Source organism: Octopus bimaculoides, chromosome 4 (assembly GCF_046866305.1).
Source record: "Octopus bimaculoides isolate indiv1 chromosome 4, ASM4686630v1, whole genome shotgun sequence".
Lineage (NCBI taxonomy): Eukaryota > Metazoa > Mollusca > Cephalopoda > Octopoda > Octopodidae > Octopus > Octopus bimaculoides.
The window spans coordinates 39,829,258-39,854,257 of NC_142931.1; the positions used below are offsets into that span (position 1 = coordinate 39,829,258).

Consider the following 25,000-nt stretch of genomic DNA (forward strand, 5'->3'; position numbering starts at 1 on the left):
ATATATATATATATATATATATATATATATATATATATATATATATAATATATATATATATATATATATATATATATATATATATATATATATATATATATATATATATATATATATATATATATATATATATATATATATATATATATATATATATATATATATATATATATATATATATATATATATATATATATATATATATATATATATATATATATATATATATATATATATATATATATATATATATATATATATATATATATATATATATATATATATATATATATATATATATATATATATATATATATTATATATATATATATATATATATATATATATATATATATATATATGTATATGTATATATATATATATATATATATATATATATATATATATATATATATATATATATATGTATAAGCTAACCATTTAAACTGACCTCCTCAAAATATAACTTTATCTCCCATGTAATTTTGTTAAGATAATTATTCATTTCTTGGTTTGTTTAATTTCTCATTCTTTGGATTAATCTCTTATCTTCCAGGAACATTCTGAATGTATATTATTATAACCATTATTTTCGTTCCTCGTACCATCTCCCCAAACTAATCTTGCTTCTGGTTGCAGCTTATTTATTTAAAATTCTTGTCTTGTATTTCCCTTCCATTCCATTCCTCGCCAAATGATGATGCATTGCTAAGTTAAGATTCTCTCATTTTTTTTATCTTTTGTACATTCATTCGCCATTAACACTTTAAATTTATTACTTACTAACAGCTAGTTTTCATAAGCTAATCATTTAAACTGAGCCCTCAAAATATAACTTTATCTGTCATGTAATTTCATTAAGATAATTACTTGTTTCTCGGTTTGTTTAATTTCTTATTCACGGTGCGCTCACCCTCTCGTTCTCCCACCATCAATACCAGATATCTCTATCTTCCCACCGTTTACACTGGATATCTCTCTCTCCTCACACCAGCATTACCTGATGTCTCTTTTCTCAACCCTCCTCCTCAATGGGCTGTTCTCTATATATTACCTGCACTCTTTCTCTCTCTCCTGGGACAAATGCACCTAGCTCAGCTGCCCACCTACTTAACCGGCTATCATTTGTTTCGTTTTCATTCCATCTAGGAGCATGCCAACAACTACCCAGGAATTTTCCTCAGACATATCAAGTGAAGGAGAAAGCTAATGGGCTGTCCATGTGTGCTTGTTCCTGTGTGTGGGTGCACGTGCGCGCTTGTGTGTATGTAGGGATGAGCTTGTTTCCTCTCTCGCTGTCTGAACCCCCTCGCTGGTGGTACCCTCCATCATCCCTGCAATCCCCTCTCCCTGGACAAGCGCAACCAGTTTAGCTGACTCCCTACCTAATCTAACATTGGAATATCCATATTTGCAACACCGCTTAAATTTACATTATTATGATAACCATAATGCTTATACTTACAATGCTGCTAACACCTGCTCCTAGCTCCTGTAGGGGCAACAATCTTAACATGCTTGAATGTTTGAATGATGTCAGGTCGGAAGTGAGAACAGGTGAAGCACGCCTAAAAAACGAACACGACGACCTCCCTCTTCTTTTCAGGCCCTGAATAACATCTCTCTTCCCCAAGCCTCACCCCACATTCCTTTCTCAGTTTTCAGAGTTGGCACTGTCAATGTAGGCACACTGAAAGGTAGGTTTAGTGAGATTGTAGAGATGCTTGAAAGGAGACGGGTCGATATATGCTGCATACAAGAGGTAAGATGGAAATGAGCCTCAGCTAGGGTCCTCACAGGCAAGGCACATAGGTATAAAATCTTCTAGCAAGATAACATGGATGGAGTAGGGCGTGTAGGCATACTGCTTGCGGAGAAATTGGTGGATAAGGTCATAGAGGTTGTCAGGGTATGCGATAGAGTGTTTAAGCTCAGGCTAGTCCTGCAGAACAGCACAACTACAATTATCTCTGCCTACACCCCACAAGCGTAACTACCAAATGATCAGAAGGACCATTTTTGTGATACCCTGCCACAGAATACCTCAAAGATGAGTGGCAATGACCTCATCTTTGCGACTGGAGATTTTAATGGGCATGTTGGGCGGTAATCCGGTATCTTCACTGCTGTACACGGAGGCCATGGCATTGGCTCCCAGAACTATGCGAGAACTATGCTACTAGAGTTCTGTGCTGCATGTAACCTATTAATCTGCAACACTAAGTTCAGGAAGCCAGACAGCCACCTGATAACCTATCAACCAGGTGACTCTGTTAGCCAGATTGATTTCATCCTCACCAGACAGCAGGACGCAGGGTTTCTCTTAAATACAAAGACCCTCCCAAGTGAGGAATGCACACCCAACATAAACTAGTCATTAGTGACTTTCGACTTGAGACCAGAAGGATGCCAAGAAGCAGACCAATCCAGAAGAGAAGAATCTGGAAGTTAAAGAACCCTTCACATGGTCTGAGATTTAGGGACATCCTCATCAAGAAATTTGATGAGAGAGACGAGGAGCTACAGTCCTCAGACATAGAAGGTAGCTGGAAATTCATACGGGACAGCTTACTGAGTGCCACAGACCAAGTCTACGGATGATGCAAAGTCCCTTCCAGACCTAGAGTAACATGGTGGTGGAATAATATGGTAGACAAAGCTATCAGAGCAAAGAAACAGGCCTGGGAAGCCTGGAGGGGTTGGGGTAGCAGGGCACCGTACGAGATAGCCAAAAAAGAGGCTGGGTGACAGGTATACATAGCCAATGCAAAGCAGAAAAGAAGTTTGCCAATGTCGAGTGATGTGAAGACCATAGAACTGAAGTAGTGTGAGGGAAACTTGTGATGTTACAGGAGAGAACTTTGTCTGCATCGATGATGGTGCACTTGCTTTTAATGATTCAGAAAAGAAAGAGGCTTGGAGAAGCCATTATGAAAGACTGCTGTACATGGAGAATGAATGGGAGGAGGAGAGTCTACCAAATGTTGATTGAGTAGAGGGACCAGCTATCCGAATAGACAGCACCCTGATAGATAAAGCAACTAAGGGTATGAAGCCAGGAAAAGCCCTCAGCCCATCAGGAATCACTGCTGAGATGCTTATAACAACTGGTGGTGTGGGCTTTGGCTTAGTCAGCCGTATTGTAAACCAGGTAGTTCATGATGGAGTCATACCCAATGACTGGCGTAGCAGCACCATAGTCAACTGCTACAAAGTTAAAGGTAATGCTTTAGATAGAAATTACTAGAAGGGTATCAAATTGCTGGATCAAGTGATGAAGGTCACAAAGAGGGTCATAGCCCAACTAATTAGGGAGAGAGTCTGCTTAGATGAGATGCAGTCCAGTTTTATACCAGGTAGAAGCACCACTGATGCTATATTCTTGGGAAAAGTTCAGAAAGCTTCTACCCCTGCTGGTGACAAAGGGCCTCTCACTTAGAGTAAAAGGTAGATTGTATGATGCATGTGTGCGAACTGTCATACTTCACGGCAGTGAAACATGGGCCGTGACTGCTGAAGACATGCATAGGCTCAAAAGAAATGAAGCTAGCATGATCTGCTGGATGTGTAGTGGGTGTTTTTATGTGCCACCGGCACGAAGGCCAGTCAGGCGGTACTGGCAACGGCCATGCTCAAAATGGTGTATTTTATGTCCCACCTGCACAGGAGCCAGTTCGGTGGCACTGGCAACGATCTCACTCGAATGTCTTTACATGTGCCACCAGCACAAGTGCCAGGAAGGCGACGCTGGCACAGGTGCCATCACGATTTCGCTTACCCCAACAGATCCTCGCAAGCCGAGTTTCGTGTCCAAAGAAGGAGACGACGATGGCATGGGTGCCAGTTGTCGAATTTAGTTCGATCTTGATTTCACTTGCCTCAACAGGTCTTCACAAGCGGAGTTTAATGTCCAGTGAAGGAAGGTATGCATAAGTAGCTGGCTACACCCTTGGCAGAGACCTTAGATTTAGGTCTCACTTGGCTTGCCGGGTCTTCTCACGCACAGCATATTTCCAAAGGTCTAGGTCAGAAGTCATCGCCTCGGTGAGGCCCAATGTTCAAAGGTCGTGCTTCACCGCCTCATCCCAGGTCTTCCTGGGCCTGCCTCTTCCACAAGCTCCTTTAACTGCTAGGGTGTGGCACTTTTTCACTCAGCTATCCTCATCCATTCTCGCTACATGACCATGACAGCGCAATCGTCTCTCTTGCACAGCACAACTGATGCTTCTTAAGTTCAACTTTTCTCTCAAGGTACTAACACTCTGTCTAGTATGCACACTGACATTACACATCCATCGGAGCATACTGGCTTCATTCCTTGCGAGCCAACGCATGTCCTCAGCAGTCACGGCCTATATTGGTGAATTGGAGAATATCTTGACCTAAATTTCCTTACCTTAAATTTCCTCTAGCCACTCCTTAGAGTATTGTCCTTCCATTTTCATTCCTATTTCTATATATATATATATTTTTTTTTCCTTTTTTCTTCTCTCTTTTTTCTCTTGCTTGATTCATCCCTAACCTGCTGTCCCTTACTACTTAATCTACCTTTCTCTAAATTGAAATTACTGCTATCTTACCCTTCCTTCTAGAAAGAAGAACAAATAGAACATATAGAAATTAAATTCCTGTTTGGTTCACTAGACTGTTGATTAACAGCCCAGTCAAGATGGTATTTTCTTCATCTCCTCTTGTATTTGCACACATTTACAAAATGACTTTCTGAAATGAGCTTCCATTATGCAGCTGAAGAGTACATTTTCATTGCACATCTTATGTGGTGTTCTCACTACATAAATAAATGAAGTTTGTACGAAACGTACATACTGCTATAACCAAATACATTTTTGTTGCTTTTCTTCAAATATATATATATATATATATATATATTCAATATATTCAATATAAGTGAGTAACAAAGAGATACAGGTCTCAATTCATTATGGCTGTTTCCTATGAATCCTTTAATTAATGAAAACATTACAGGAGGCCTATTGAGTCAAGTAAAATCAAAATCAAATGGAAATTGTAGTTGTGACTGCTGCCAGTGCTGCCTGACTGGCTCCCCATGACAGTGGCACATAAAAAGTACCATCTGAATGTGGCCAATGCTAGTGCTGCCTGACTGCCCCCCCCCCCCGTGCTGGTGGCATGTAAAAAGCACCCACTACACTCTCAGAGTAGGAAGAGCATCCAGCTGTAGAAACATTGCCAGATCAGACTGGAGCCTGGTGCGGCCTCCTGGCTTGCCAGTCCCCAGTCAAACCGTCCATCCCATGCCAGCATGGAGAATGGAGGTTAAACAATGATGATGTTGATGGTGATGATGATGATGATGATTACATCATTGTAAAGTAACTATTTGCATTCAGCTAAATTCATGATCTTCAAACACAAAGTATTCAACATAGTTAACAAATTCACAGAGTAAAAATATCTACATTGATCCTGCTAGCTTTCATTTGGCAGAATGAACTTATCAGAATAGTGTATATGTGGTCAGAACAAGGAAGAATTTAGGGGTACTTAGAGTTTATAATAGGGGGAGGAGATAATTGACACATGTGACCCAGTTATCTAAACTTCTAATAATAGATGAAGAGTCAGTTGTAGATTTTTTATCTTAAGTAAGCTGTTTAAGATTTAAAAAATCTAGACAATCAGAGCTGATCCTTCCTCTATTAAATATGTTTCTCTTTAATTTCACCAGTTTTGGAAAAACCTATGACAGCCCTGGGTAATGTTATCTTCCTGTAACTAAATAATTACAAAAATAATAAACATCCTTTATTATCAAAGATAACTTTCAAAGTTTTCTAATTTTTTTTTTTTTTTAGGTACAATGGGGTCAGTTCAGAAGCTGTGTATGATCGTTTTCATATTTGCAACAATATCATTTATTGCATTTGTAACATTGAAATTTCAAAGTGAGTTATTTTGTATCCTTTATTTTATGATGTCGCATTGATTTTATTTGTATTTTCAATTTATTTTCCCTATATATGGTTGGATATTTCTGTAAAATTAAATATTCTATTTGTTATTATTGATGTTTGACTGACATGCTTAGTTGAATGTCAGATAATTTCTAGCATAGAGTTGGTAGAGAGATTAAAGCATTCTTACAAAATGAATGCTCTGGGTTTAAGAAATCAAATATAGACATCTTATTTGAGTTTCTTACAAAATAAGATCAGACTAAAGGAATATTGAAATATTTTCTTTCATTTATGGTATGTGAAGAATTTAGATGACCAAAAAACTCCTAATGCCAGAGAGAAGAATATTTGACATTTGGTGTCAGGGAGCAAGATGAACACCATGGGGAAAGTGTAAACTGAAAAATTGATATAATCTTCATACAAATTTCAGAACATCTAAAATTAAGAAAATAGAACAGATCCTATAGAATGTAAGCTGAATAAATACATATTTACAAGGAGCTAAGTTAAACTGGCTATCTGAGACTAAAATATTTGAAAAAAATATGTGTAAAGCTCATTGGTACACTTAGTTCAGTGCTGTTACCTACAGAGCCACTAGTAATAAAATGTGGTTACAAATCTTTTGGAATTGCTACCAAATTGAATCCAATGTTTTCTGTGATGAGTCATATTTCATTCACTATTACTATATTAGAATAGAGAAGAACACAGTCATGTAATTTTCATAATCATTAGACTCTCTTTGTAGATACTGAGTTCTGTATTTTGTCTCACTAACAATACTTTACAATGAGGTTGGATCAATTTAAAAGTATTTAGAACACAACAAAATTAAATACAATCATCACTTACGTTCAGCAGTTAATGATGATGGTATCGAGGAGCACAATTATTCACTGTTGAAATGAAAATTACTCATACAAATTAAAAATATATACATGAAATTTTTTGCATACCAAATATGTAATTATAATGGAAGGAAAGCTTTTATGATATTTTTGGGGTATCTTCTTCTTCCATTATAATTATTCTCTTGATTCAAGCAGCTGGAAATATGAAGAATAAAGGTGTCGGGCAGAGAAAATTCAATAACCGTTTATTCACAGGTGCTTCATACAAGGGGTTTGCTTTCAGTAACTATCTACACAGCAGTGCATAGTTAGCCTTCTTTCCCATACATGTGAGGTTCAATAACCTCTGGAGACAATGCATGTGGTATCACAGTGGGACAAAAATCCGCAGTAAGCTCCTAGCTTCAAAGTCCTGCTTGGCGTCAGTGTGAGAAGAATGAGAGGGAAAATGTTGTTGTCTTTTCCTAAAATAACTGTTGCAAGTGAGATCTTGCTGTTTCAAAATGGCGCTGGCTTCTTCGTGTCTTGCTACTGGGGCTTCCTCCTGAGAACACCAATGCGAAAATAGAGAATAACTGGAGCAGGCACAGGAAAAGAGCAAAGATGGTAACCAATTGCAAACAAGATATGGTACAAAAATGTGACAAGTCGAAAAGAAAAATTATTGCAAGAAATATAAATTGGCATGCACAAAATTTGACAAAATGTTCAATGGCAGAGTATTGGAATTGTTCAGTAACACAAGAAAGCAATTGTCTGTCACGGGAAACACAAAAGAGATTGTCAGATATAAATAGTTTTGGTAAGTTTTTTGGGCCAATGCGCAGTACAGCCTGTCCTGGTGACATAAGGTTTGTTTGTGTTAGGTTGTGGTGACAAAGGTGGAGGTGAAGGTGATGGTGTGGTCAAAGGTGGATGTGTAGGTGGTTGTAAAGGATCAAAAGTGGGCATGGCCGGAGTGTCATCGAAGGGTGTGGAAACCTCAAAATATGCCTTTTTAAGTCTGTCAACTGATACGGTCTTTGCCCGACCATTGATGTCGAGACTAAAAGTTTTAGGTGTGCGGAATCGCACATGAAACGATCCTTTTATACGGAGAAACGAGCAGTCCTCTGACAGAATCATCCCGAGCAAAAACATGAGTCTATTTGTCAATGTCCGGTGGGATGTGAGAGGAAATAGATTGGTCATGCGGATACATTGGTGAAAGACTTGATAAATTCAAGCGAAGTCTGGTGACATACAACGTTGGATCAGGATTCAATGAATTGGCTGGTGCTAACATTGTACCAAGTTTTTATGATACATTTGGGGTATCTTTTTGCATTATAATTATTCAGTTGATTCAAGCAGCTGGAAATATGAAGAATAAAGCTCTCAGGCAGAGAAAATTCAATAACCGTTTATTCACACGTGCTTCATACAAGGGGTTTGCTTTCAGTAACCATCTTCACAGCAGTGCATAGTTAGCCTTCTCTTCCATACACGTGAGGTTCAATAACCTCTGGAGACAATGCATGTGGTATCACAGAGGGACAAAAGTCCACTGTGAGCTCCTGGCCTTGAAGTCTTGCTCAGTGTCAGCATGAGAAGAATGAGAGGGAAAATGTTGTCGTCTTTTCCTTAAATAATGGTTGCAGGAGAGATCTCACTGTTTCAAAATGGTGCTGGCTTCTTTGTGCCTCGCTACATTTTTTTTTTTTTTGCATATAATTAACAGCATTGTGAATCTCTCAATGCTTAACAACAAACTGTGACCAGAAAATTGTCAAAAATTAAGGGAAACTAACAAATATAATAATGCTAAATATAAAAGCAAACTCTCTGTTGTTATTTTATGTCTACATAAAATCTTGCCAGTTTTTTTATGTAATCTTTTGTGTAGTTTTTCAAATAATCAAGATAGCGAAGGAAATCCAATAATGAGAAAATTAGCAAGTGATTCAAGGTTTGGACTGTTCTATAAACACAGGAAGAGACTAATCATTATATTCCCATTTCACTTTGATATCTGTAGTTAAAATTAATCAAATATAATGTCATTAGAGATATTTCCATTTGCATCATGCTAACCCTAAACTTTTTGACAAATTTTCAGCTTCACAATTGTTAACATGAAACAAGAAGTATCCAAGCGAGATGTTTAGTTTAATATCAAAGAGTTGTTTAAAAAGAGTTCCAATTAAGATTATAATCTTGTGCCAAAGGGAAATTTTTGTAGAGACTTGTTTCCCAATGAGAAATGAAATAATATAAGAAATGATATTTCATATGAACAAACATCACAATGAATGAATAAAATCATTTAGGGAGTGCTACAAATACAATTAGAGAGACCAGACAGTAATGCTGCACACCTGATAAATTATAGCTTAGTGTGTGAATGCATTACTGTCGTTGTCATTGTCATTGCTTTAGCATCTGCTTTTCCTTGCTTGTATGAGTCAGATGAGACTTTGTTGAGGCAGAATCTTCTATGGCCAATTGCCCTTCCTGAGGCCAAACCTAACCGGTTTCTAAGCAAGATAATAATCCCCCAGTCTATCAAATAAATAACCTGGATATGCTTTGATGGTAACTACAAAGGGCACCATTTGTATTAACAGTGAGACTTTTGTTTTCAAATGTCAAGATGAGGGAGAATGCATCTCAGTCACATACATATACATACATAGATGTGTGTGTGTGTGTGTGTGTGTGCATTATGATTGTGATAATATCAGGTCATTAAGAATGAAATGTTCAATTTTCTTATACACCAAGTTTGACAGTCATTAACTCTAATGTTTTATCCTGCCGATTCTTTGTTTTAGAACATTGAAGAGGTACATTATCACTTTTCGAAATGCAATTCATGGTGACTGATTGTATTGTGAGTTTTCTCTTGTAAATCAGTTTTTGTGAACCCATGGAGAGATAAAAAAATTTGTGTTGTTTATGAATATGAGTTCCCTCATGAAACCAATGCATCTCAGACAGCTCGAAATATCAATGAGGTGTTTGGTGAAGATGTAGCAAATGAGTGCACTGTACACCGATGGTTTGAGAAGTTCCGGTCTGGTGATTTTACTCTTGAAAATCAGCCCCATGGTAGATCTGAAACCAAGGTGGATAATGATGAGCTTGAAACTGTAGTGGAAGTGGATACATCTCAAACTATGTATGAGTTAGCAGCAAGGTTTGATATTTTGATTCCAACTGTATTGGAACATCTGAAACAAATCAGCAAGGTAAAAAAGCTGGACAAGCGGGTACCACATGAACTGAATGAGTATCAAATAACACATCATCTTGAAATTTGCTGTTCTTTGCTGTCTAGCATAAAAGTGAACCATTTTGGCATTGTATTATTATGTGTGATGAAAAATGGATTCTTTTTAACAACAGAAAGGGTTCTGCATAGTGGTTAGATAGAAACGAAGTGCCAAAACACAATCCAAAAAAGAATATTCACCAAAAAAAAAACAACTAATGGTGTCTGTTTTGTGGTCCAGGACTGGTCTCATCCATTACAGCTTCATGAGACCTGATAAGTCAATTACAGCAGATATACACATCAACCAGTTAGATGAAATGATGAGTGAACTTGCAATTAAACAACTGAGATTGGTCAATAGAGACAGGCCAATTCTCTTGCAAGACAATGTTTAACAACATGTTGCACAAAGAACGCTACTCAAGTTACAGGAACTGAACTTGGAAGTACTCTGTCATCCACCAAATTCATCAGACCTTGCGCCAACTGACTATCACATTTTCCAGACATTAGACAACATTTTGCAAGGAAAAAATTTCAAATCTGAAGAAGATGCAAAAACAGCCTTTCATGATTTCATCACCTCTTGCTCTCCAGAATTCTTCACTGCTGGTATAAATAAGCCACCAATAAAATGGCAAAATTGTGTTGATAATTTAGGTGCATACTTTGAGTAACTGCATTGCTTTTTGTTGAGATAAAGTAAAATAAACTTTCAGTTCAAAATTGGACATTTCATTCTTAATGACCTGAGTGGCTGTGTGGTAAGTAGCTTGCTTACCAACCACATGGTTCTGGGTTCAGTCCCACTGCATGGCACCTTGGACAAGTGTCTTCTACTATAGCCTCGGGCCGACCAAAGCCTTGTGAGTGAATTTGGTAGACGGAAACTGAAAGAAGCTTGTCGTATATATATATATGTATGTGTATATATATATATATATATATATATGTATGTGTGTGTGTGTGTGTGTGTTTGTCCCCCCAACATCACTTGACAACCGATACTGGTGTGTTTACGTCCTAACTTAGTGGTTCGGCAAAAGAGACCGATAGAATACGTACTAGGTTTAAAAAGAATAAGTCCTGGGGTCGATTTGCTCGACTAAAGGTGGTGCTCCAGCATGGCCACAGTCAAATGACTGAAACAAGTAAAAGAGTACTTATATACACACAAACACAGACACAAGTGTGTACAACCATATCTAATGTTTATATATATATAATATATGTATTATGATAACAATAATAATAATGATAAGGTATATATATATATATATATATATATATATATATATATATATATTCTTTAACCTAGCAAAAACCAAAGTCTTAGTAAGTAGGAAGGCCGACAAATCACAAAACCCTTCAGGTAGATGGCCCTGCTCAATCTGTAGAAAAAGCGTGGGTAGAAACTCCATATGATGTAACTAGTGTAAGCTATGGACACAGAAAAGGTGCTGCAATGTCAAAGGAAGGTTAACTAGGAAGATAGTTTTTTTGTGTGGCAGATGCACAGGGGTAATAAACACTGAAGATGTATAGAAAACAGATTCCATCACATTCCAGAGGGTAAAACTAGAAGTCGTTGATAGCTTCCGCTACATAGGTCACCAAGTCTGTAGTGGGATTGGTTGCTCTGAGAGTGTAGTGGCTAGAATAAAGATAGCCTGGGTAAAGTTCAGTGAGCTCCTACTTCTGCTGGCAACTAAGGGCCTCTCACTCAGGATGAAAGGTAGACTGTATGATGCATGTGTATGAACTACCATGCTACATGGCAGTGAAACATGGGCCATTACTGCAGAGGACATGCATAGGCTTGAAAGAAATGAAGCTAATATCAGCCGCTGGATGTGTAATGTCAGTGTGCATACACAACAGAGTGTAAGCATCCTGAGAGAAAAGTTGGACATATGAAGCATCAAATGTGGTGTGCAAGAGAGATGACTGCACTGGTATAGTCATGTGTTATGTATGGAAGAGGACAGCTGTGTGAGGAAGTGCCACACTCTAACTGTGAAAGGAACCCATAGAAGACATGAGATGAGATGGTGAAGCATGACAGGAGGCCGAGACCTTTAGAGGTATGCCATAGTTGAGAAGATCCGGAAACTAAAGTGAGTTCGCAGCCATGGCCAATGCCAGTGTTACATGTCCAGCCCATTTAAGAGTACCCTTGATGTGCCGGGTGATATATGCTTAAGAAGACCTGTTGAGTCAAAAAAAAACAAAATTGTAGCTGTCGTCAGTACCCCCAACTAGCTCCCGTTCCCGTGGCACATAAAATGCATCATCTGAATGTAGTCGATGCCAGTGTTCCCTGACTGGCTCCCATGCTAGTGGCACATAAAAAACACCATCCAAACATGGTCGATGCTAGGTCTGCCTGACTGGCTCCTGTGCTGGAGGCACGTAAAAAGCACCATCCTAATATGGCCGATGCCAGTACCCCACTGACTGGCTCCTGTGCCAGTGACACGTAAAAAGCACTACCTGAATATGATCGATGCCAGGCCCGCCTAACTGGCTCCTGTGCTGATGGCATGTAAAAAGCACCCACTACACTCTCAGAATGGTTGATGTTAGGAAGGGCATCCAGCTGTAGAAACATTGCCAGATCAGATTGGAGCCTGGTGCAACTGCTGGCTCTCCAGACCTCAGTCAAACCGTCCAACCCATACCAGCATGGAAAACGGATGTTAAACGATGATGATGATAGAAAATATATAAAAAAACAAGAAGAGGAAGTGCAGAACTAATGTATTCACTTGAATCTCAATAAAAAGTGAGGGTTTTTGATGTTTCAAGCATAGTTCTTCATTGCAAAGGAAAATGGAAAAAGTACAGAGAAGGGAAAAAAATGACCAACAGCATGTGTGTAGTCACAGCACACACAATCGTGTACAACCATATTTAATATTCATGAATATTTATTGTGTGTGCATGTGTGCGTGGGTATATATATATATATATATATATATATATATATATTTCGGTGAGAGTTAGAGGTTGGGAAGCCAACCAACAAAGGATAGTACTTATCCAATATACTGCTGGTAGTGTACCCAATTATTAATACCCAAGTGTTGGTTATTGCGTAGCAATTTCGCAATTGAGTGTCATATATAGGTGGGGGTAAAATGTGGTTTTACCCTTAATTTATACAGCAAAAAAGGAAATGGAGGAGGTACAAAAATGACATACATCAGCCGGTAGACATTCTATTATGTCTAGTTATTCTAAAACATAAGGAAGTATTATAAGAATACATTGTTACACAAATATCATCATCATCGTTTAACGTCCGCTTTCCATGCTAGCATGGGTTGGACGATTTGACTGAGGACTGGTGAAACCGGATGGCAACACCAGGCTCCAGTCTGATTTGGCAGAGTTTCTACAGCTGGATGCCCTTCCTAACGCCAACCACTCAGAGAGTGTAGTGGGTGCTTTTACGTGTCACCTGCACGAAAACGGCCACGCTCGAAATGGTGTCTTTTATGTGCCACCCGCACAAGCCAGTCCAGGGGCACTGGCAACGATCTCGCTCGAAAATCCTACAGGAGCCAGTCAGGCGGTACTGGCAACGGCCATGCTCAAAATGGTGCATCTCATGTGCCACCCGCACAAGAACCAGTCTAGGGGCACTGGCAACGATCTTACTTGGCTTGCCGGGTCTTCTCACGCACAGCACATTTCCAAAGGTCTCGGTCCGTAGTCATCGCCTCGGTGAGGCCCAATGTACGAAGGTCTTGCCTCACCACATCAGCCCAGGTCTTCCTGGGCCTACCTCTTCCACGGGTTCCCTCAACTGTTAGGGTGTGGCACTTTTTCACGCAGCTATCCTCCTCCATTCTTACCACATGTCCATACCAGCGCAATCGTCTCTCTTGCACGCCACAACTGATGCTTCTAATGTTCAGCTTTTCTCTCAAGATACTTACACTCTGACGGGTATTCACATTGACATTACACATCCAACGGAGCATACTGGCTTCATTCCTTGCGAGCTTACGTATGTCCTCAGCAGTTACAGCCCATGTTTCACTGCCATGTAGCATGGTTGTTCGTACGCATGCGTCATACAGTCTGCCTTTTACTCTGAGTGAGAGTCCCTTTGTCGCCAGCAGGGGTAAGAGCTCTCTAAACTTTGCCCAGGCTATTCTTATTCTAGCAGCTACACTTTCAGCGCACCCACCCCCACTACTAACTTGGTCGCCCAGATAGCGGAAGCTATCGACTACCTCTAGTTTTTCACCCTGGAATGAGATAGAAGTTGTTTCCTGTTTGTTTGCAGTCTTTATTGCACCTGAACATCTGCCACAAACAAAAACTAACTTGCTAGTTAACCTGCCTTTGATGTTGCTGCACCTCTTATGTGTCCATAGCTTGCACCGGGTACATCTTATAGAGTTACTACCTACTCCTTTTCTACATACTGAGCAGGGCCATCTACCTGAAGGGGTTTGTGTTTTATCTACCTTCCTACTTATTAGGATTTTGGTTTTAGCTAGGTTGACTCTAAGGCCCTTCAATTCTAGACCTTGCTTCCACACCTGAAACTTCTCCTCTAGTTCTGATAGTGACTCCGCAATTAGGGCAAGGTCATCAGCATAGAGGAGCTCCCAGGGGCAACCTGTCTTGAACTCCTCTGTGATTGCCTGGAGGACTATGGTAAATAAGAGGGGGCTGAGGACGGAACCTTGGTGGACCCCTACCTCTACCCGGAATTCATTGCTGTACTCATTTCCAACCCTCACCTTACTGGCAGCATCTCTGTACATGGCTCGCACAGCTCTCACTAACCATTCTTCTATCCCAAGTTTCCTCATTGACCACCAGATAAGGGATCGGGGGACCCTGTCAAAGGCTTTCTCCATGTCAACGAAAGCCAGGTACAGAGGTTTATCCTTAGCTAGGTATTTCTCCTGCAACTGTCTCACTAGAAATAAGGCATCAGTAGTGCTTTTACCTGGCACGAACCCAAACTGCATCTCATCTAAATTGATTCGCTCCCTAATTAGTTGGGCTATGACCCTCTCTGTAACTTTCATAACCTGATCTAACAGCTTGATGCCTCTGTAATTATTTGTATCTAAAGCGTCCCCTTTACCTTTGTAGCAGTTGACTATGATGCTGCTACACCAGTCATTGGGTATGACTCCTTCGTGTATCACCTGGTTCGTAATACGGGTGACTAGGCTATAGCCAACACTGCCAGATATTTTGAGCATCTCTGCAGTGATTCCTGATGGGCCAGCTGATGCATGTCATTTTTGTATCTCCTCCATTTTCTTTTTTGCCATATATATATATATATATATATATATATATATATATATATATATGTATATATATACAGGGGTTGGATAAAATAATGGAAGCACCTTAAAATTTCAAACAAATTCATTTTAATATGGGGTAGGACCACCTTTGGCAGTAATTATAGCTTGAATTCTATGAGGTATGGACTTGTACAAAGTCTGAATTGTTTCCAAAGGAATTTTTGTCCATTCTTCAGTTAAAACAGTCTCCAGTTCTTGTAGTGATGATGGTGGAGGATATGCACCATAAATGTTCAATAATATTGAGATCTGGAGACTGTGGTAGCCAGATAAGATGTTCAACTTCACTAAAATGTTCCTCGTGCCATTCAGTAACAACTTTAGCTGTGTGAATTGGTGCATTATCATCCTGAAAGATTGTGTTTCCCTCCGGAAACAGTTTTGCAACCATAGGATGAATTTGATCAGATAAAATGCTTAAATAGTTTTGACTATTAATTTTGCCATGAAGAGAAACCATTGGGCTGGCAGATTTCCAAGATATAGCCCCACCACTCGATCATCACAGATCCTCCTCTATGTTTAACAGTTGGAAGAAGGCAGTCTGGGTCACATGCTTCTTTTGACTGTCTCCACATGTATACTCGGCCTGTGGTCAGAAATATGGTAAAGGATGACTAGTCCGAGAAAATAACATTCTTCCACTGCTCTAGAGACCAATTCTGTAGGTTTTTACGCCAATCTAAATGCTTTGCAACATTTGTTTTTGAAAGTAGTGGTTTTCTGATTGTAGCTCTCCCATGAAATCTGGCTTTGTGCAGCTCCCGGCAAACAACTTTTGTGGAAACTGGGTTCTGAAAGTGGTCATTAAGCTCTGCAGTAATTTTGGGAGCTGTACTTTTCATGATCCTTTCTAAGTATTCATTTAAGAGTCCGACAGTCCCTATCTGAAAGTTTTGGTTTTCTTCCAGAGTTTTGTTTCAACAAGGAGGTTTTTCCTTCTTTCTCAAAGGCTGTCATTACTTTTGAGACAGTACTTCTTGATACACCAAACATTTTAGCTATTTTCATTATGCTAGCATCTGCCATACTAGCACCAACAATTTGACCTCTTTGAAAGTCTGATAGATCTGTCATTTTAATGAATTTTAATTACTTTTTTCTGATGATATCTGAAAAGAAACAGCAATTTTAGCAGAACATATTAAACAACACTAATAATAAATCAAAAAACATAAAAATAAACAAGCAAAATTATGATGCTATGATACTAGGTGTTTCCATTATTTTGTCCAACTCCTGTGTGTGTGTATATATATATATATATATATATATATATATATATATATCTGGAGATAAGCTATCAACACCTTTGGAGACATGCTACCAAGACCTTTGGAGATATGCAGTGTTTGAGAAGACCTGGCAAGTCAAGTGAGACTGTAGCCATGGCCAACGCCAGTGTCGCATAACCAGACCAATTAAAAGTACCTTCAATTGTCAGGCAATATGCTGTGCTTGAGAAGACCTGTCAAGTGAAATTGTAGTAGTGGCTGATGCCAATGCCAGTGGCACATAAAAAGCACTATTCAAGAGTGGGCAATGCCAGTGCTGGTGAAATGTAAAAACCACCATTTGAGCGTGGCTGATACCAGAGCCACCTGACTGGTCCCTGTGCTGGTAGCATGTAAAAAGCACCCACTACACCCTTCGAGTGGTTGGTGTTAGGAAGGGAATCCATCGGTAGAAACCTTGTCAGATCAGATTGGATCCTGGTGCAGCTTCCTGGCTTACCAGTCTGCAGTCAAACTGCCCAACCCATGGCAGCATAGAAAGCAGACGTTAAACATTGATGATGATGATATATATATGTGTACACACACACACACACACACAAACACACGCAATCATGTGCAACCATATTTAATGTTTGTGGAAATAGGAATACTATTCAGTGCAGAAATAAGTCCTGGAGTAAAATTCTCCCCACAGACAAAATGTGTAAAACACATTAGGCTATGAATGATGTCAGCAGACTCCATGATGCATGCATTTTTGCATCATTGTCTGTCATCAGCTATGAATACAAAATTTGTCATTCACTGTCCTATAAGAACAAGAGTTATTATTTATAAGAACAATAAATAGTACATTTGTGATTGTAAATGCTGCAATTACTGTTTAACAAAGAGTTAATGATAAAATATTCATTAGTCCTCAGATATGCTTCTGCTGTTGCTTTTTGCCGGAATAGTTCTTGTTTTAATATTTTTTGTTTAGAGTTCTTGAATTTAAATTATAGATGTCAATGATTGAATATCATATTGAGTTAAATCTGTCTCAATATGACAAAGCGATTTTCCACATCAGCCACAATCTCTGAATAGAATGTTTCACAGGTTACTATGACATTGTTATCCTGAACTGATTCCAAACTACAAAATCCATCTGCATTTTACTGAACAGTATTTTAAGGGGACAAATCTGCAATAGAGGAACTGATGTAAAATTATCTGCAGTCATAATGTAAGTTCTTTTTAAAATTCAAATATTTAAGTATAATAATCATGTCATGCTATTATATATCAATAAAACTAATCCAATGACTATTTTTATATAATTACAGGAATTCCATTTACAGATCAGGAATTTATAGAAAGGATTAAGATTAAACTGATACAACCCTATGTAAGAATTTTTGAAATTTCTTCTCAACATATTGTTTCAGTTAAAAAAAGGAAAGAAAGAAAAAAATTAAACCATAAAAATCAGAATAGTGTTGCATTATTTAAAAATGTTTTTGATATAAATATCAACTTAAAGAAACATTTGCTATTGTTTTTACTTTCCAACATCTTTTAAATCAGTTATATGTAACATCTTTAGATAAATATTTTTTATCAAAACAATAATAACACTGGGTAACAAAACTTTCATTATTTTTTTCTCTGGTCAGTAAGTGTTATTTCCTATTTACTTATATCTAGAAATCAAAGGAAATGACTACTATTCCCTTCAAACTTTGCTTTTGTGATCTGGACATCAATGTTTTGAAACTGACCTATTTTCCATTACATTTCAGACAGATTTAGCACTGAGTTACTGAAGCAGAAATGCCATATTACCAAATATTCTGCTCAGTACCACAGATTTGCTTGTCAGTTGCTTGACCATAACCACTTGAGCATGTCATTTAGTGGCTGATGATATGTGCATCTCTGATCATGAGCAGAAGTAGTGTGGCGGGGAGCATCATAGCCATGTGTTGAGAGGGTTCTTTAGGGTTTGAATAAATGTTACAAAAGCAAAGTTTGAAGGAAATAGCCATTTTTCACACTTTTGTGGAATGAGGTTAGTCAGTTACAGTGCTGAACTGGTACTTATATCATTGACTCTGAAAAGATGGAAGGCAATGTTGACCTTGAGGGAATTTGAACTCAGAATGTAAAAAATGGACAAAATGCTGCTAAATATTTTGTTGAATGATTCTGCTAGCTTACTGCCTTACAACAGGAAGTAGGTGATAGTACAGGAACACCACTGTGACACACTGACTGCCATGTGCTGGTGGTGGTGGTGGTGGGGGGGGGGTGCAATGAAAGTCACTGTGAGGAAGGAGGGGGACTCTCTTCAGTTAATTTTTTAGACATGCTTTACAATTTTTATGTGTACAAAATACTGTAACATGAGCATTTGGAAAGTGGTTATCCAGTAGAATGAGGAAACTGCAGGAAAAATATGTCATTCAATCAATTCCTTTATTCATTACTCTGACAATAACAACAACAATAATAATAATCCCTTAATAACCACAAAGTTTCAAACAAGTAATTCAAAAGATCATACATAAAGAGTTACAAAGCATGTGGGGATGTTCATATGTATAGTGGGGTTGTGAGATATGTGAAACAAAATATGTTTACAATATATTAAGACAGGTTATGATTTAGAAGCTGAATTTTTACTGTTTTCTGAAAACTGGGGGTTCCAAAATTACCCCTGAGCAATTTTGGTCTTAACTGAGTTGAAAGCCCCAAATCCTCTGGGCCATAATATCTCAGCTGTTCATATACTACTGGCCTAATCTTTCTTGACCATCTATCATCTAAGGGTACTTGGTTCTTCTTCAATCAGCACAGTAATTTACTTGTCTTCTTTTAAAGTCATCTTTAAATCTAATAGACTGGCATTCTCCCATGGGACTATCATAATCATAGAGTTCAAACACTCTGTGGAAGTAGGCCCCTCTTCATGAGGAACTTTTGCTGTTTTTGTCTGACATTTTTGTCTCCTCTTTCTTTTCTTAGTAGTTCCCCCTACCATTCTCAATTTTTGAGCTCCTTCCTCACAACCATTGATGATGTTATGCTTTATGGTATTGCTTCCCATAAGCTCTGGCTGGTCTTGTGCTAGAAAAGGGTACCCCTTGGGTTCTGAGTCATCATCTACCCTTTGCATTAGTGTTATTGAGAATGAGGCAATTTTGCTTGCCTGTAATTTGACTTGTCCTGGATGCAGCTGGTGGTGCTCTTGAAATAGTGACAGCAGCTACAATTGTCTTCACTTAGGAACAACCATTGTTATTGCTAGTATCTCTGCTGTTGGCAACCACTCTCTCTTTTCCCTCTGATTTTTCAGACTTTTGAGTGACTGCAATAATGCTTTCTGACTTTTACAAACATTCTGATTAAATCCTCTACTCTCTGAAAAGAGTACAATTCTAGTATATCCTTTTGGCCCTTGGGGATCAATAGAACCTGGATGCTCGTATAGAATTCACCAAACCAAATGCTGTTGTAAGTTACCCACACACTCAAAACATATCTATACTATTATGCAAAGATGATGACCTGTAAAGGGTCGAGATCCATGACAATATCTCTGGCCATGATTCTATCATTCCCAAAAGTTATGTACTGTGATAGCAGCCTTTGGGTAGGTATGTAGGTATGTAGCTTTACCTATTTCATCTTGTATTTTATCTTCTATATACTCTTGGTTGAAGCACATATCCTTCGACATACCAACCAAAGTCTCTTTCAGCTCTTCCTTTGAAGGTCTATAGAAGCCTTTTAATTTTATGTAAAACACTGGTTTGTTACCTTCCTCCTCGCTCTTTCCTTGGTGAAAATCTTTGGACAAGAAAACAATATGCTTTGTGACATAGTTAGCACATAAAATACACCATTTGAGCGTGGCCGTTGCCAGTACCGTCTGACTGGCCTTCGTGCGGGTGACACGTAAAAGCACCCACTACACTCTCAGAGTGGTTGGCGTTAGGAAGGGCATCCAGCTGTAGAAACTCTGCCAAATCAGATTGGAGTCTGGTGTAGCCATCTGGTTTCACCAGTCCTCAGTCAAATCGTCCAACCCATGCTAGCATGGAAAGCGGACGTTAAACGATGATGGTTAGCAGTGCATTTTCTTTTAGATGGTTCAAGTTCAGTTGTTCCTTTTGTCCTTCCACATCAGCAAATGATAGAAATTGTTGCTGTTGTTGTTAGTTGGGTTACCTTTGCTTCTTGAACTGTTTATTTTCATCATTCAAAAAAATGTTTCCAACACTATGTGCCTTCTGATGTACAGTGTAGATGTCTTACTTCAAAGTTCCATCTGTGTGTTTTTTTTTGTTTGAATATATTTTGGGGGCGTGTTTGTTTGCATTACTGCAACAACCAGTATGATAAGCATCATAACATACCATCTCTGAGGCAGTGAATGAGTAAATGTTGCACATGAAAATTTGTAAAAAATGTGTAAAGCAGTTTAAAATGTTTTAAGACAAACCTTTTCTTTACTCCAGGTAATGAAATAGACATTCAAATGTTCCTAAGATATTTAGTAGTTAAAAGAACAAATCCCTCTTTCTGCTCCTACTACTGTTACTACTAAATTATAATCCTTTCTACTAAAGGCACAATGCCTGAAATTTGTTGGAAGGGGACTAGTTGATTACGTCAACCCCATGTTTCACTGGTACTTAATTTATTGACTCTGAAAGGATGAAAGGCTAACTTGACCTTGGCAGGATTAGAACTCAAAATGTAGCAACAAACGAAATACTGCTAAGCATTTCACCCAGTGTGCTAACAATTCTGCCAGCTCACCACCTTAATAACAACAACAACAACAACAACAACAACAATAATGGTGATGATGATATTTTTTCTAATTTTATCACAAGATCAGCAAATTTGAGGGGAAAGGGCTAGTCAACTACATCAAATCCAGTACTTGATACTAGTACTTTATTTTATCCCTGTAAAGATGAAAGATATATAGTTGTCCTCAGCAGGATTTGAACTCAAAATGTAAAGATCTATAACAAATGCCATTGATGATTCTGCCAGCTAGCCACCTTAATAATTATACTAACAATTATAACTAGCTGGAACCGTAGGTATTCCATGGAGTAGGCAAGCTCTACAACTTTCTTATTGTATTTTATATTTGAAATATATATATATATACAAAAATAGCTCAAACTGAAAGAATTATTTTAATGCAGAGCAACATATGAAATGCAGCAACACTTTCTGGTGTGTAGTAGATTTTTGGTGAAAAATTGTTCATGAAGTTTCACTGTGGTTAGATAAATTTCATGGATCTCTGTGAAATGTGACTATTCACATTGAACAATAAACATGATAGAAGTCTTTTAACTTTTACTTGCTTCAGTCATTAGAATGTGGCCATGCTAGGGAGAATTTTTAGCCAAATGAATTGCTTTCAGTACTTATTATATTGGTCTCTTTTGCTGAACCACAAAGTTACATGGATGTAAACACCAACATTAGTTGTCAAGTGGAGGTAGGGGACAAACAAACACACACACACACACACTTCTTTCAGTTTCTTTCTATAAATCCACTCACAAGACTATGGTCAGCCTGAAGCAAGCTATAGCAGAAGACACTTGCTCAGAGGTTCCACATAGTGAGACTAAATCTGGAACTATCTGGCTGGGAAGCAAGCTTCTGACCACACAGCCATGCCTGCACCTATAAACATTTGCTTTTCTGAATATCCTTGACATATAAGCATGAAGGTGTTTTGATTTACTGTTGACATATTTTTTCAGTGTTACATGTACAACATTTCATCTATTTGGCCATGTAGCTATCATATCTGTTAAAACAAACTTGTTAAGTTCAGTCTCTGTTCATGTATCCTGTTCTTCCATCTCAGATAAAGAATAGAGAAAATATATTGATTTGAGATATATGTTTTTATATATTTACAGTTTAGAAAATAAAACTTTTCTATTAATCTTCCTCTAACATCATTTTACTCCTTATACATGAATTAATATTAATACTATATCACTCATTAACATCTTCCCATTGCATCTTGGTCTTATATGTAATTTTACATACTATCATCACTTAATTGTAATTATTGCTTTTCTGTGTTGATTGTGTTTAGATTGATCTAAATAATTTCAAAGTTGATTATCTATTGTTGTTATTGAGGTCACTGAAGGGTGATAGTATTTTATACTAACTGAAATTTTCTTAGATATAAATATTTCCTTATGATATTAATTATGATAATGCCTGTATATATTTGTTAAAAAGATTTCCCTCTTTCATTTAGGCCAAATGATTCACTCAATCTTATAATTTTATTTGTAGTCATTTGTTTTATAATATATATATATATATTGTGATTTTCAATGATGAGAATATGACACTATAAAGATATGACCTATTTTGAATTGTTTTTCTTGAATGTCCTATCTTAATATAATTTTAACTATTATTTATTCAACAGGATCCTCAGACAAAATTGATTAATGACTTGAATATAACATTCACAACACCAAACATCATTCAAAATTCTACAGAAATATCTTCAATTCAGGAAGACATTTTCTCTTTTAAAACGGAACTTCCAAAAAATTCTATGAACCTTTCCAATGAAATCTCAGTATTGACTGCATATTTCAATTTAGGAGCCTTTGCAAAAGGAAGTCCTGGACATAAGTATACTCCAAATGGCTATTACAAATGGATGTCTATATTTGGCAGCATGACTAATAATCTAATTGTTTATACAGATGATAAAACTGCATACGAATATTTCCAAAAATTAAGGGAAAAGTTTCCTAAAGAACGAACGAAGTTATTTCTGATAGACAAGAAAGAATTGTGGTCATTTAATATAGAAAAAAATATTTCTGATATATTTAAACAGCCTGGTTACCCACGATTTCTTCCCAATACTGTTGTGCCTGGATATTCTTGTGCCATGCATGCAAAATTTGAAGTTCTTAACCGGGTTATAAGAAAGAACTATTTTCATACTAAATACTTTATGTGGTTAGATATTGGACTTTTTCGATCTCTCACTAGAACTCCTAAATTTGAATTGAGAGTACCTACAAATTTTGATGATACTAAAGTTGCTTACAGCTTTGTATTTGATTTTAAGAAGGATGTAACTTATAAAGACATTATTTATCACAACATGGTGTGGGTAGGAGGTGCCAGCAATCTTGGTAAATATGATGTTTTGTACAAATTTACTCAAGAGTATTTGAACTTTGTTAACAAGTCTTTGTCCATAAAACTAATGAGTACAGATCAACAGATAATATATGGAATGTATGTGGATAAACATAAACCAGAAACAAAACTTCAACTTTATAAAACAGGTTGGTTTAAATTGGGTTATTTATGCTATGCAGCTAAAAATACACCAACCTGATGTGTATATACATGTGTATAAGATAATATGAAGATATCAGCATCTTGTTCACACACACACACACACACACACACAATTCATCTTTCACCTGGGGCATAAATCACCTTTGTTCAGCATTCTTGTTTTTACAGCTTTGTTCTTTCATATTTCCTCTGTCTCTCTATCTCTCTCTGCATATATATATATATATATATATATGAGCGTTGGGCCTCACAGAGGCAAAGTGGCTGAGTTCCTTTCGAGTGATATGCCTCACGGAGGCAATGACCTTTGGCATTATGTTGTGCTTGTGAAGAAGTCCCATCAAGCCAAGCAAAACCGCAGTCATGGCAGATACTGGTGTCCTGCAAATGGCACTCATTACACCCTCAGAGTGGTTGGCATTAGGAAGGGCATCCAGCCATAGAAAACTATGCTAAATCAGACTGGAGTTTGGTTGCAGCCTTCCAGCTTACCAGCCAAAGTCAAACCGTCCAACCCATGCCAGCATAGACAGCAGACGTTAAATGATGATGATGATACATAATGAGGACTAAGATTGAAATCATTGAAAAGTCAGTACAATGATGCTAATAGAAATATAGGAGTGAAAAACAGAAGACAGCTTGTACTTTACGCTATATGTCAATATTTCAAGGTTAATATCTCTCATCTGGAGAAAATGCAAGATGGTGTTCAGCTGGCATGCTTTGCTCAGATGTATTGGGAAGAGGTTGGGGGTTGAGACCTGCATTGAACAATCTGTCTTGCATAACTCTAGTTTTGTCAGAAGCACCATCTGGAGGCTACATATCAGTATCAAGGAACATATGCAGACAAACACATCATTCAAAAAAACACTTGGAGAAATGCCACACTCAGGTCTTCACAGTTACAACAGAGCATAATACTGGTAATTTGAAGATTAAAGAAGTCCATCATTAATAAAAGGAAACTATTGATCAATAAAACTGA

The 25,000-nt window shown here is 37.7% G+C and overlaps 1 protein-coding gene across 4 annotated transcripts in view; it reads left to right on the plus strand.

Moving 5' to 3' along the window:
- LOC106877989 (uncharacterized) overlaps positions 1–25,000 on the plus strand; it is a 96,140-nt gene that overhangs the window by 70,962 nt on the left and 178 nt on the right. For all 4 annotated transcript variants that reach the window (XM_089350621.1, XM_089350618.1, XM_089350620.1 and 1 more), the window contains 3 exons: positions 5,838–5,927; positions 17,964–18,025; positions 23,111–25,000. The exon at positions 23,111–25,000 is cut by the window's right edge and continues 178 nt beyond it. In XM_089350621.1, the coding sequence (XP_089206747.1) occupies positions 5,843–5,927; positions 17,964–18,025; positions 23,111–24,046 (1,083 nt within the window). In that variant the 5' untranslated portion in view covers positions 5,838–5,842 and the 3' untranslated portion in view covers positions 24,047–25,000. The remainder of the gene's footprint in view (positions 1–5,837; positions 5,928–17,963; positions 18,026–23,110) is intronic.